This window comes from Tenrec ecaudatus, chromosome 11 (assembly GCF_050624435.1).
Source record: "Tenrec ecaudatus isolate mTenEca1 chromosome 11, mTenEca1.hap1, whole genome shotgun sequence".
NCBI lineage: Eukaryota > Metazoa > Chordata > Mammalia > Afrosoricida > Tenrecidae > Tenrec > Tenrec ecaudatus.
Genome location: NC_134540.1, coordinates 68224066 through 68238948, shown reverse-complemented (window position 1 = coordinate 68238948; position 14883 = coordinate 68224066). Strand labels below are relative to the sequence as shown.

The 14883-nt window shown below is 38.5% G+C and overlaps 1 protein-coding gene across 2 annotated transcripts in view; it reads right to left on the bottom strand.

The window, feature by feature from the left end:
- Positions 1 to 14883, bottom strand: part of ANAPC1 (anaphase promoting complex subunit 1) — a 100156-nt gene that overhangs the window by 40734 nt on the left and 44539 nt on the right. For both annotated transcript variants that reach the window (XM_075563140.1, XM_075563141.1), the window contains 5 exons: positions 13066 to 13102; positions 12893 to 12963; positions 9380 to 9558; positions 3905 to 4119; positions 2869 to 2987 (listed from right to left, as the gene is read on the bottom strand). In XM_075563140.1, coding sequence (XP_075419255.1) covers positions 2869 to 2987; positions 3905 to 4119; positions 9380 to 9558; positions 12893 to 12963; positions 13066 to 13102 — 621 coding nt within the window. The remainder of the gene's footprint in view (positions 1 to 2868; positions 2988 to 3904; positions 4120 to 9379; positions 9559 to 12892; positions 12964 to 13065; positions 13103 to 14883) is intronic.

Sequence of the window (14883 nt, the reverse complement as noted above, 5' to 3'; positions counted from 1 at the left end):
AGGAAATTTCTAGAAACCAACGAAAATGAAAACATGACATACCAAAACTTATGGGACACAACAAAGGCAGTTATCAGAGGAAGTTTCATAGCAATACATGAACACTTGAAAAAGGAAGAGAGACTTATGATTGATATACTGGCACAAAATTTACAGTAACTAGAGCAGAGTCAACAGGACAATCCTACTAATAGTAAAATAAAATAAATAATAAAAATCAGGCATGAGAATCTGAAGAGGGAAAATTAGAAAACTATGGAAAAAATTAATGCTGCTAAAAGTTGTTTCTTTGAAAGGATAAAAAGAATCGAAAGACCGCTTGCAAACCTAACTAAAGAAAGGAGGGAACAAATTGCAATAGAAAGGATAAGGGATGACAGGGGACATTCCAACAGGCCCTAATGAATTAAAAAGGATAATTACATAGTACTAAGAAGGACTGTACTCCAATGAATTCAACAAATTGGAAGACATGAACAAATTCTTGGAAAACAATCCCTCCCTAGATTATCCCCGAAACAGAATCTCAACAGAACCATAGCAATATTAGAAATAGACAAGGTTATCAAGGGATTACCATAAAAAAAAATCCCCTGACCAGATGGCTTCACAGGACAATTCTAGCAAGCATTCAGGGAAGAACGAATACCAATCCTATACAAACTCTTCCAGAACATAGAATAAGATGTCAAATTCCCAAACTCTTTCTATGAAGCTAGAATAACTGATATCAAAACCAGGCAAGGAGCCCACAAGAATCGAGAACTACAGACCAATATCTCTAATGAACATTGATGCAAAAATCCTTAACAAAATACTGGCCAATAGAATCCAAACGTATATAAAATAAATAATCCACCATGATCACGTAGGATTCATACGAGGGATGCAGGGATGGTTCAACATACAAAAGACCATTAGTATCATTTTTCATTGACATGAAAAACCATAAGGACCACATATTGATAGATGCAGGAAAAGCATTCAACAACATCCAACACCAATTCCTGCTTAAAACACTCAAGAAGATAAGAATGGAAGGAAAATTCCTCAAGATAATATGAGCTATATATGAAAAACCAATAGCCAATGTGGTAGTCAATGGAGAAAAGATTAAAACAATCCCACTGAAAAAGAGGACCAGACAAGGCTGCCCCTCCTCCCCACTCTTAATTAACATCGTACTGGCGATCTTAGCTAACAGGATAAGGCAAAGAAAAGACATCAAAGGTATTTACCTGGAGAAGGAAGAGGTGAAACTATCGTAATTCACAGACGATATGCTTTTATATATGGAAAAAAAATCACAAAAGTTCCACAAGGGGAGTACTGGAATCGATAGAGGAATATGGCAGAGTGGCAGGATACAAGATCAACAGAAGTCTATTGGATTGCTATACACATCGGACGAGACCACAGAAGAGATCAAAAAGGGGGTATCCTTTACAATAGTCAAGCACAAATTGAAAAATCTAGGGATATACCTGACTGAAAAAGAACAAACAAAAGATTTTTATGAGGAAAACCACAGAACACCATTACAAGAAACCAAGAGGGACCTCAATGAATGGAATAACCCATGCTCATGGATTGGAAGACTCAACATAGTAAAGATGTCAGTTCTGCCTAAGGTACTATAAGTTTATTGCAATCCTGATACATGTAACATCATCTTTCTTCAAATAATTGGAAAAACTGATTACCAACTTCATATGGAGAGGGAAGAAGCCAAGAATTACCAAAGAACTCCTCAAAAAGGACAGAGAGGGAGGGCTTGCTTTACCTGACTTTAACACCTATTATACAGCCGCAGTGGTCAAAACTGGATGGTATTGGTATAATGACAGATACTCAGACCAATGGAAAAGAACTGAAAACCGTGAATTAAAATCATCAGCATAGAGACAGCTGATGTTTGATAAGGGCCCCAAAAATATCAAATGGAAAGTGGATGCCCTCTTCAACAAGTAGTACTGGAAAAAATGGGTATCTATCTGCAGGAAAATGACGCAAGACCCTTATCTCACTCCATGCAGAAGAATAAACTCAAGGTGGATCACAGACCTCGAGGTCTTATCCTGGATCCTAAATGAATATGCCCAAACAATTTCTATAAGAGCAAAAAATTAGAATTTCCAACAATAACATGTTGCTTGTATAATTATGGCATTACCATTGAATTAAATACCCAAGATCTAATAAAAAACATTTTTGATTAAAAGTTCAGATGTATTAAAAAAATGTGTATATATACATGTTTGAATACTTGCCTATGATAGATATGGAAGGATGCTTACTATATAATAAAAAAATTTTAAGCTTACACAGCAGATACAACTTTTCTGATAATCTTGCAAATATATAATTTTGACTATGTAGAAATAAAACTGGGAAACAAATACATCAAAATGTTAATGGTAATAAACTCTGGAGAACAAGACTTTTATAAAAAACTATGTCTTGTTTGTTTTTTCTGATTGTATATATTTTTGCATTTGTACCATGATCAGAATTCACAATAAGACAAAACAAGGCATTTTAGGACTAAATATTTTTACTAATTTTAAGATTATCTAATGTTATATAATCTCACTTAGTATATTACCTTTCTAAAAACTAAAGACTGTCTTTTCTTATCTTGAAATGGTCTCATCAGCTACAAATATTAATAATGAATTATATTCTACTTCACTAATTGTTTCATTTACTATACTTTGATAATATACTAAAGTAGCTATTAATAACAATTAAAATCGCTTGAGATAGAAGCAGCATTTTTTTTTTGGAGTGAACAAAAGAATTCACAAGAATTCTGTTAGACAAGCACTTATCACTGTCCATCCTCACCGACCCCAGAGTTTAACATACCAGTGAGATTCAATTTAGGAATCGGCAATGGCTCTGTTGGAACCGGATGGTATGAAAACAAGGTAAACATCCCTCTTCCTACTGGGAGGGCCATCGTTCGCTGACACAACTGGAGCAATCTGTAAGGAAAATAAAAATCACCATAGGAAAAACTTGAATGCCAAACATAATTAGGATGCAATCGATAGGCAAATATTTCAAAAGAAGGTAGATTATGGACGGTAAAGACAGCTCAAAGTAAACACCACAAAGATGTGGTGTGCCATCCATCATAGCTGTTTTCACCTCCCATTACACCCTGGCAGGTTGGGGGGAACACACTTCCTGGTTAGAATCATATTTGCTTTCAATGCAAACTAAGCTGATCTATAAACCACGCCAACTCTCCCCCTAAAACTCACCCAAGCCCCCATGCATGGAGTTGATTCTGACTTACAGCAACCCATAGGAGAGAGGGGAAATGCTCCTATGGTCTCCAAGGCTGTAAATGTTATGGGAATGGAAAGCCTCATTCTTCTGATAGCAGGTTTGAAGTGCTGACCTAGCAGTTAGCAGCCCAAGATATAATCAAGCCAGAAGTGTTCCTAACTCTCCCTACATGTTGAAACAAAAAGAAAGAAAAATGTTGCTGTATTCAGTCTCTCTCAATACATCTCCCATCACTTGCCAATACAGCCTCCGAAGAGCTACTTCCACCGCTTCTATGTGAGGAAGGAAAGCAAGTCTCAAATCTTGATACTGTTTTTACATATAGCACGCTCCTGTAGATGATAGCTCTGTTGTATAGGGCTAACGGCTTTATATATCAGCTATATATGTGTGTACATGTGTGTGTATCGTCAAATAAATAGACCTTGAAAGCATGTATGGTTTATTGAAGCTAATAAAAGCTTAAAACACAGGACACATTTTAACTTTAAAGTGTCTTTTTAGAGTTATGAGACGTTAAAAATGTTAAAGATGAACTCTAAGAAGTCCCTAGGGAAACCAAGAGCGCCGACCATACTTGAGGAGAGCAAACAGTACGCTCCTTTACCTGTTTTCCTTTTCTTCAAGGAACTCGTGGTCACTGAGCTCTGGGTACTGCACTACGTTGACACGGACAGGATGCGCACTTTGAAGAAGTCTTCTCACATCCTGCACCCTCAAATCTTCACTCCATATTAATGACATAACCTCCTGGTTCATGTCATTCATGCCATCATCTTCCTCCTCAGTTTCTGTTGCTGAAGGAACATCTGATGAGAGCACCTGAGTAATAGACTTGATTGTAATAATAATTTAAAAACTACTCACTAAGCAATTATTAAACACAAGGATCTACAGAATGATGTGGCAAGACATACTGATACAAAGGAAATATGTTTAGGAAAAAATGTTAACCATTGGCATAAAAGTTTAAAAACTTCAGGCCCTAAAAGGCACCCAACAATTAGAGTAAAAAACCTAACTTGTAGACAATTAAAAGAATTCTAGAGAGAAATTAACCAACGTGGAAATATAAGTTTTGCTGATATAAATACAAAGGCATTAAAAATTAATGTAACAAAAAAAGGAGTCAAAATAGAAACTCAAGGAGGTACATCCAAAAAACATATTTTTCCCCAAAGCTATGTGTGGTAGTCTCTGTCTCTCTCTCTCTGTCTCTCTCTCTCTCCCCCCACGCCCCCTACTCCCTGGGAGACGTTGCAGAAGACAAGCCACATGGATGCAACCAGACCTGAAGTCGGAGAAGCCACAGAGAGACCCCTGCCAGCACTGAGATGCTTACAACACCACTGGACCCACAGACTTTCTACCCACTGACTTGTTATCGTCCTGAATTGCATGTTTTTTGTGAGTCTGAAGAGGACTTTATAGATTGGTATCAGACATGGTTAATATCAGACTTATGGCCTTGGACTGGACTGGGTTGGGATGTTTCCTCAATGTTCAGTTCCTCATGTATATAAACCTCTCTCTTATATACATATGCGTGTTTATGAATTTGTTTCTCTAGTCTACCCAGATTCACACACTATGTATTTAAAATTCTCTTAAAACCTTCATCACCTTCAAAGTACGCTCCATTATACTTAATACATTTGTCAAATCTGTGATTCCATTCTTGAAAATAATTTTCAAACTCATTTGCTTGATGGCTGACAGCAACTCCTTCACTTTTTTATTCACCTCTTCTAAAAATCATTGTCCTTCCATTTCCCTCTTCATTTAAGGAAACAAAAAGAAGTCACACTGAGCGAGGTCATGTGAGCCAGGTGTATGGTGCAAGAGAGGCATGCTGTTTTTTGCAAAAAACTGATGCAATGAGATGGCTGAGTGAGCGGGTGAATTGTAGTGCTAGCAAAACCAGTCCCCTGTCTGCCACAATTCAAGCCTTTTTTTGTCGCACACTGCTACACGGTCTTTTTAGAACTTCTAAATAGAACGTTTGATTAGTCTGACCTGGTGGAAAGAATTCCCCCCACATCAAGAAAATAAATGAGCATCATCTTGATCTATGATTTCATTTGATGAGCTTTTTTTTCCGAAGAGGAGATGATGGCGTCTTCCACTAGCTTGATTGATGTTTGCTTTCGGGGTTGGGGTAATAAGAATAACACCATGCCTCATCACCAGTAATGACCTTGGGGGGAAAGTATGGGTCAATTTGGAGCTGTTCTTTCAAAGCATGGAATGTTTCCACTTAATCTTTTTCCTGGTCATTCATAACCTACAGCACAAATTTCATAGTGGCCCTTCTCATTTCCAACACTTCTGTTAAAATTCGCTGAACCAAACTCCAACATAGTCCAAATAACTTCCCCATCTCTTCAATAGTCTACTGTTGAGCTTCAAGTACAAGTGGATGAATTTTGTTGACATTTCATTCATTTGGGAAGTCCAGACGAGGTTTGTCATCAAGTTTGTCCCATAGTGCTGTCCTTGTAAGCTGTATTCAGCATCACAACAGTTTCTGTGGCATTTTTCCCAAGCAGGAAATAACATTTCACAGCTGCACATTGTTCACTTAAAATGCCTATCACAAAAAACGAAGTTCGAGTGAAACTGCTTGTACAAAAAAATTCACTGTGACCAGAGAGGACTTTCCCAGCAGACGCCACTGAGTGCACTAATCAGAGCAAGTTGCTCAATGTTCACCTAGCAAATGCATACATGAAAGCTCCGCCCAGCAGAGCTTTTTTTCTGGTTTTTGGGGGGTATTTCCTTATATTTCCTAGGAAAACTTTTTCTATACTTCTGAACCAACGCTAAACAAATCAATGCAAGTAAATATTTATCAAGAGTCTTCAAACAAATTGAACCAACAGAGGCATACACTTAAACCTGTACACAGAGATATTCACATAAGTACACATGTACTTATAAATGTACTTACAAATATTCAAAGAAGCTTATACAAATTTACAAAGCTCTCAAAAGATAAAAGCTCAGTTCTCAGTTTAGAGTACTATATATCATTTAATATATAAAATTACTTAAAGCAGTTAAGAAGTAGGGGTGGGAGAGTCTTGCTTTTACATCCTATGAAAAAATACTTAAAAACAACGACAACTTAGATCTCAACTAGAACTAAAGGAAAAAAGTTAAGTCCACATATTAACAAGCCACTTAGATTATTATCCCTCATGGCACTCCAATCCACACAACAGCAAAGGCTATGACCTACCTCTTCCTCCTCTCATAAGACAAGGATTAAAAAAGTGAGGTGGGTAAACTCTACGCCAACTACTTCTCATTACTTTTGTTACTACTCTAATTTCAGTTATTCTCTAACTGGCTTCTCTCCTTGCTTCCACTGGACAGAATAGGTATGCTAATATTAAAACTGTAAACACATCTTAAATACCTAATGTGAATTGAATTGCCTGGCCACCACCAAAAAAAAAAGTGTCAACTTGTGTAGGCCATGAAACTCAGCATTATGTATCTTCATTTTGTGATGTGATGTGATTATCCTATGTTATAAACTGTAACCTCTGTGATGTTAATGAGGCAAAATGGGTGGTAGTTATGTTAATCTATATAGAAATACCATCTACAGAATTAGGTTATATCTTGAGTCAACTGGGAGTAGAAAGATATAGCTCCTGCCACCAAGAAGAGTCAGGCACAGTGCTCGTCCTTTAGACCTAGTGTCCCTAGACTGAAACTCGTAGGGAAAGACTGATGACAAGGACTTTCCCCCAGAGTTAAGAGAGAAAACGGCTGCCCCTAGAACTGGTACCCTAAAATTCAGGATTTTTCCCTAGTCTTTAAATATTAAGAAGGTAAATAATGCATTTTATGTTTCAGTAAATCTTAGTTCAGAGTAAAAGTCATCTACTGTCATCTGTCACTATCATTCTTCATTTCTGGCCATGACAGTTTGTCATTGTGCAAACCTTTCATCTGTCATAATTCAAATGAAAGGACACAGAGGGGAAAGGAATGCGTAAGGGGCTCAGCAGCAAGTCTGATCCCAGCATTGTGCTCTTGGGGCTCCAGGACTAACTACAAATACCTTCCAAAGCAGAGGTAGGCTGGGTTCACAATGTATACTGGATCTTAAGGTGGAAATCTTTTTCAAAAGTAGAATATTTTCCACTTGGCAACATTCTTTATTGAGTTAATGAGAAAAATAGGACAATCATCATTAGGGTAAATCCTTTCAGAGAAATACTGTAAAATTTATTGTAAAAATCTACCTTTATTCTAGTCATTTTGAAAAGGAAACAAAGCAGCACTGCAAACGGACTATGCGCTCCAATCACTGGTAGAACCCACTTACTAGCATAAACTATCTCTGTTGATAACGACAAAAGCAGAAGGAAAGTTTCTGGAAGGATACACATCAAGAAGTTGAATAGATTAGTTAGTAATTTCTTGCTTTACACAGTACCTTAAACAAAAAAAAATGGTAAGTATTGGATTTCTCTTTAAGAGGTAATAAATGTTCTCCGTTGTTTTTTAAGGGAAGGACTGACATGCAACTACACAGGTGAGGAAAATTAATTCCTTGAATGCCATCTGTAGGTCTAAACTCAGCACATGTTTTCTATGAGGCTTCCTTCCTAGTCTTACTGTTTCAATCAGCCTTCAGCATAAATGTGAAGGACACAGAATCTCTTTCTCTCAGTTTTACACCCCTTTACAAAATGCTACAATTTTGTATCATTTAACATGAAAGCAACTACTTTACCCTGGAAAGGGGGGCAGGGGAGAGGGGGAGGGCAGATTTTATCAAACAATCACTTATTTCAGAAAAACGCATTGTTCCCATAGAATACCTAATTTTGAAAGACACTAATTTGTAATAAGTGGGTTAAATATAAAATATAGATCTACTACTGAAGGTGATAGAACAATTTGGTCAACAGGCAAAATTTATATGGGATTAATAATAAGCTGTAGCCTCAAAAAACTAAACAAATTTAATTTAGACATGTTTACTTAAAATTATATTTACACGGGAGGGTGGAGGGAAGGTGAAGGAGAAAGGGGATTACAAGGATCTACATATAACCTCCCCCCTAGGGGTCGGACAGTAGAGAAGTGAGTGAAGAGGGACATCAGATGGTGTAAGATATGACAAAATAATTATAATTTATAAATTATCAAGGGTTCGTGGGAGAGCGGGGAGTGGGGAAGGAGGGGTTAAAAATGAGGAGCTGATACCAAGGGCTCAAGTAGAAAGAAAATGTTTTGAGAATGATGATGGCAACATATTTACAAATGTGCTTGACAAAATGGATGTATATATGGATTGTGATAAGAGCTGTAAGAGCCCCCAATAAAATGATTAAAAAATAAAAAGGAATGCTTACATCATCTGAAGAATGTAAGTATCACTGATCTGGACATACAGAAATGATTGAAATAGTACATACATCCTATGCTATATATATATGTTCACAAAGTAGAATTACATAAAATAAATATAAAATAAATGAAAAGAAAGAGAAAATAAGTTATATTTTAACTGGTCAACTTCAGGACATCCCTGCCTTATCTTTTCTATATAATAATTCCTATTGTTACTGAATGGTGCACGTCAATGTGTTTGGCTGCTAAATACCAGTACAGGTTCAAGTCCATCCAGAGGTGTCTGGAAAGAAAATGCTAGAAATCTATTTGCAAAAAAAACAGTGCTGAAAACTTGATGGAGAGACTGTGATGTACCACACCTGGGCTAACTGCTAGTCAGAACATACTCAACAGCGCCTGGCTTCAACTGGTTTAAACCGTTTCATTGCTGACCTATTGTTACAAGCTGAGCAATAAGATGTCTTAGCTTCCTTACTGAATCAGTGTTTATCCTGACTCAAGAGTCAAGAAAAGCCCAACCAGGACAGAGCACTCATTAAATCTGCTTGCACTGGCAATCACTAAGATTTGTCCAATTACAAATCTATCTGGCATGTACTACAAAAGGCAATCTCGTATGTATACTTGCAGAAAGACTTAAAGGAAAATGAACAACATTTTTAAGACTAAAACAGAACTTCGAATGTTCTAAGTGGATACTCACAGATTTCCCTTTGGGTAAGTTTCCTTCGCAGGCCTGCTTGGAAAGATCCTGGCGCCCAATCAAGAGACAGACAGCTTCTGGCCAGTCTGAGGCAGGCTGCTCACGGCAGTGAGAAATTGCATCTCTGAGGGGAAGTGCAATTCCAAAGGGAAGGGTCTCCAAATCTCTTAAAGTGAATCCTTAAGGTTAAAGGAGGAAAAAGAATTTTTTTTTAACTTCAATGTACCACTGTCCTAATTATGGGAGAAAGATGAGCCTTTCTATTCCCATAAAGAGTTAGTCTCAGACACCCACTGGGGCCCTCCCTATAGGGTCACTATGTGTCTGCATCAGCTCAGTGGCGATGAGTGTGTTGAGTCCCAGGTATCTTCCTGACTAAAGTTAGCAAACATCAATCCTGACAAACATCAATCCTGACAAATCCTGTGCTACCAAGTGGCTTGACATTAAGGATTAACAAAATGACTTTTTAAAAATTCTGTAAGGATTAATGTTCAAATATATGTAGAGTTCCTAAAAACCTCAAGATAAAGACAAATCCTCTAGGGCAGCGGTTCTCAACCTGTGGGTCACGACCCCTTTGGGAGTTGAATGACCCTTTCACAGGGGTTGCCCGATTCATAAATGTTGTAAAACTACAGTTATGAAGTAACAATGAACATATTTTTATGGTTGGGGGGTCACCACAACATGAGGAGCTGTATCAAAGGGTCGCAGCATCAGGAAGGTTGAGAACTGCTGCTCTAGGGAGAACATATTTCCCAGAATTATAATAGACAAGATTTAACATATAAAAAGATGCCCTACCTAATGAGCGGTGAGGGAAATGGTTGTCAGACAAATGCTAATGTCAAGCAATATCAAATGTTGACATCTATGTAAAGCAATAGTAATTCTTATCTAGGGCTGGCAGCAGTGTGAACTGGTACACCCACTGTGGAAGCAATGGCATTGCCCAGTAAGGTCAAACATGCACAGATAAGTCTAATCCTTTGGCCCACCCCTCAATAGCCAGAGAAACCTGTATAAGTGTGAACCAGACACAAACACTTAATTAGCAACATTGCTTCATTGTGACAAAGTTGTCTATTATCAGTAGGAAAGACAGATTGTGCTATAGTCAAACAATGGAATATTATACAACAGTAAAAATGACTGTCATGCAAGTAAATCCATATGGATGAATCTTTTAAAATAATGCTGAACATATAAAACAGAAGAACACATATTTGTACCTCTACACAGATAAAGTTCAAACATAATCAACACTAAGCCTTAAATATACTCAGAGCAACGAGGCTATGTAGAAAGAGGGTACCACCTACGAGCAGATACACAGGTGCCTTTTGCTACCCTGGTTACGTGCTGTTTCTGAACACAAGCGATGAGTACATGTGCTGTGGGGCAGGCATAGGCTGCTAACTACAAGGTCAGCAGTCCAAACCCACTAGCCTTTCCACTGGAAACAATATGAGACGGTTTGTTCCCATAAAGATTTATAGTCTCATAAACTCTACACAGGTCACTGTGAGTTGGAATCAACCTGAAGCCAGTAGTTTAGCTTGGTTTGATACTAAACATGTATGTTTTTGATTTTTTAGTATATTTAACGTATTTCACATTTAAACTATTTTGAATCCTCTGTTTAACTGAAATTTATTTGTCATGTAATGACTTTCTAACTGCACAGTATTATACATTAATATAAGGATTCCTGGTGGTAGTGCTGGTTACTTCCTGGGTTGTAAAATGCAAGGTCAGCAGTTCAAAACCACCAGCAGCTTCTCAGGAGACAAATGAGGCATTCTACTCCTATAAAGAGTTATAGTCTCTGAATTATACATATAGAAGTTGAATTTGTGAACGTTATGTTGTGTACATTTTTTGACAAAATCGTAAAAATGAAAGACATGAGTAACAATGAGTACAGGGAAAAAGAAAATGTTCTAAAATTCATTGAGGTAAAAATTGTACAACTCTTCTTGATATGATTAACTACTGAATTGTATGATATGTGGATGAAGTGCCAATAAAACTGTTTAAAAAATTAAAAAAAGAGTTAGTCTTAGAAACCTACAGGGACAGTTCTACTCTGTCCTACAGGGTGGCTCCAAGTCAGAATTGACTTGATAATAGTGAGATACATTAATATATAAAAATTCATTATTGATAAACATTCCTTTATATGACATTCATACTTTTATTAAATACATGATATACAAATGGATAAAACTCAACCATTATTTTCGAAGCATAGGTATTCTACACCTCTATGACAACAAAATTTCAAAGGGGACATTCAAAAATGACCTATGAAGAACTAAGTCATTTAGAAAATTCTTTGGGTAGCATTTGAAAATGTCTTGTAATATTCATTAAAACATTCACATACTAAAGTATGACATTTTCATTTCTTTATATGAGTAATTTTTCATTTTGTTTTTTTCATTTCATTATTTTAAAAACATTCTTGAGAATATGTGTTCTTCAGTATTTACTCTTTTTAAAACTTAAGAGCAGAGGCTTGGAGAATAAAGAGCTCTGGTTGTTACATCATCTGGTATTAATTTGGAACTTGAGAGGATAAAGAGTGAAGGGGTGGAGTCTAGTCTGTCAATCGGGTCATAGCCAATGACGCCTCTGTGTGTCTCCTGAGAATTCTGGAACTCTTGTAAATTTTCCTCCTTAGAGGTGGGAGACTCTCCTCACTCCGAGAGATGCTCTACTGACAAGACACATGGCACTACGCTGATAGACCCCATGCCCTAGGAACTGGAGGAGCCACGTGGAGACCCCTGCTGAGATGCTTCTGGATCTACTGCCAATGGCTCCACAATACTTTGCAGCCACTGGCCTGTGACTGGCCTGAATTCGGTATTGTTGGATGTGTTTCATTAGTCTGAAAAGGGCTTTATAGATTGGTATCGGACATGTGGGCTAATATCGGACTTATGAACTTGATCTGGACTGGGCTGGGATGTTTTCTCAATATTCAACTCCTCTTGTATAGAAAGCTCTTTTTTATACACATGAGTGCCTATAAATTTATTTCTCTAGTCTAACTGGATTAACACAAGAACTTTTTCCTCCCTTTCCCTTTTTCCCAGCTGATAGTGCCAAATATCTTTGACTTACATCCTTCAAAGTACATTCCGGAATGTTAATCAGAGTCCTTTTAGATTTTGTCAGAAATAACCATTTCCGATATCTGCGTATCAGGATGTACAGTGGTAGAGTGCTCCATTCTGAGGCCAACCCACAAGACACAACCTTCAACTGTTTAACATGGATGGCTTCTACAGATCTTCTTAACCGTGAAGAGCTAACACTAGTACCCCCAAAATTGCTGCACTGAAGTTGTGAGCCTGTCAAGAAAAGGATCTGATGGGGGTGTAATCTCATTCTGTGGAACCTTTGGGGAACAGAGCCCTTCACTCCTCAAATTTCCCCATTCTAGGGAGAATTGCTTCTCATGCGCACGTCCAGGTGATACAAAAAGGAACAAAGACTTACCTACATTGGTCATCCATACAACTAATCTTTCAGCCAAGCTAGAAACTGAGGTAGAATGCTTGAAGTTAAGTCTATAATAGAACAAAATGGAGAGTTATTAAACAGAAGTAATCAGTAAAATACAGTGTTATTTTATATATTCTAAATAAAACCACAGTCTGAATAAAAGTCACCTGCTTTCCTCTTGCTCTGTTTGCAGCTTTGGGGGACCTAAAAGGAAACAAAATGGAATGTTATTATTAAGTTGATAGTCATCAAGATGAAGAAAATACACAATATATGAAACACATTTAGACATAAGAATTCATGATCAAATATCTCGTTAAAAAAAACACAAATGACCAGTGTGGATTAGGGAACCAGTGGAGAGGTCTGGGAGGCTGGCCCCAGAACCAAAAATTAAGTGGATTCCTGCCCCTGCCCTGAGAATTTGTTCCAAAGGACAACATTGACTCTGCAGCTCCGGGAGATGGCATATCTGATCAGAGCACACGGGGGCAGATGAAGGGGCAGGAGGAGAGAGTGGAGCACAGCCCGGCCCACCAGGCCGTGAGGATGATGTTCCTGAGTAGAGCAGCCAGTCCACAGAGAGAAAAACATGGCTGGCCCTACTGTGAGACATGATGCCCCTCAGTGACTAAGGGCGATACAGGGGACAGCACTGGAGACACAGTGTGGGACTTGCACCTGACCTGATCCCACCACACCGAGGCAAAGCACTGGGGGAGTGCAGCGGAACAGCAAGGGAATGGAGCGGCAAGGTGCCCAGGGAATGCTGAAAGTGGACTTTGGGGCCAGGGCGTGGTGCCCCAACAGACTGAACTAGAAAACACTCCTAAGAGCCAACAAATGATCCTTGAACTAACTACAAGCTTTTCTTTCGTAATGTGTTTTGTTTTGTTCTTTGTCAGTGGTTTGTTTTTGTTGTCTGGTTGTATACTGTTGCTTTGTTTTCCTCTGTCTTGTTCTCGTGCATGTTATTGTCTCCACAGGTCTGTCTAAATAAGACAGGCTGGATGAACTATCTGGAGGAAAAACAACGGGACCGACAGTTCCGGGGGGACTTGGGATAGGGGGAGGTGGGGGAGGGTAAGGAAGTGGTACTAACAAACACAGGGACAAGGGAACAACATGGGACCCAAAATGGTAGTGAGGGGAGAGTGGCAGGCCTGTTAGGGAATGATCAAGGGTAAAGTTATGTAAAGAAGAGATATAGCTATAACCCAGGTGGGGACGGAGCATGGTAGTAGGGCAGGAGGAAAGTCAAAGGAGATGGAGGAAAGAGCTAGGAGTCAAAGGGCATTTATAGAGGTCAAGACAAAGACATGTACATGCAAATATATATATGATGAGGAAATAGATCTATGTGTCTATATTTATAGGTTAAGTATTAAGGTGGCAGAAGGACCTTGGGCCTCTACTCAAGCACTCCCTCAATGCATGAATACTTTCTTTTATTAAATTGGCACTCTATGTACCCCTCAGTTGGGGAAGATTATAGCAGTACTCTGCAGATCTTGAGGTCTGCTACATCTCGAAAGAAAAAAAAAAAAATTGGCACTCTACGATGCTCACCCTCCCGACACAACTGCTGGAGCCAAAGCAGGTGAACAAGTAAATGTGGTGAAGAAAGCTGATGGTGCTTGGCTATCAAAAGAGATAGTGTCTGGGATATTAAAGGCTTGAAGATAAACAAGCAGCCATCTAGCTCAGAAGCAACAAAGCCCACATGGAAGGACACACCGGCCTGTGTGATCGCGTGGTCCCGAAGGGATCAGTTATAGGGCATCAAAGAATAAAAAATCATATCATTGGCTGCACACCTCCATGATATGATCGCCGAAGACAAACAGGTGCATAAGCAAATGTGGCGAAGAAAGCTGATGGTGCCCGGCTATCAAAAGAGATAGTGTCTGGGGTCTTAAAGGCTTGAAGGTGAACAAGCGGCCATCTAGCTCAGAAGCAACAAAGCCCACATGGAAGAAGCACAC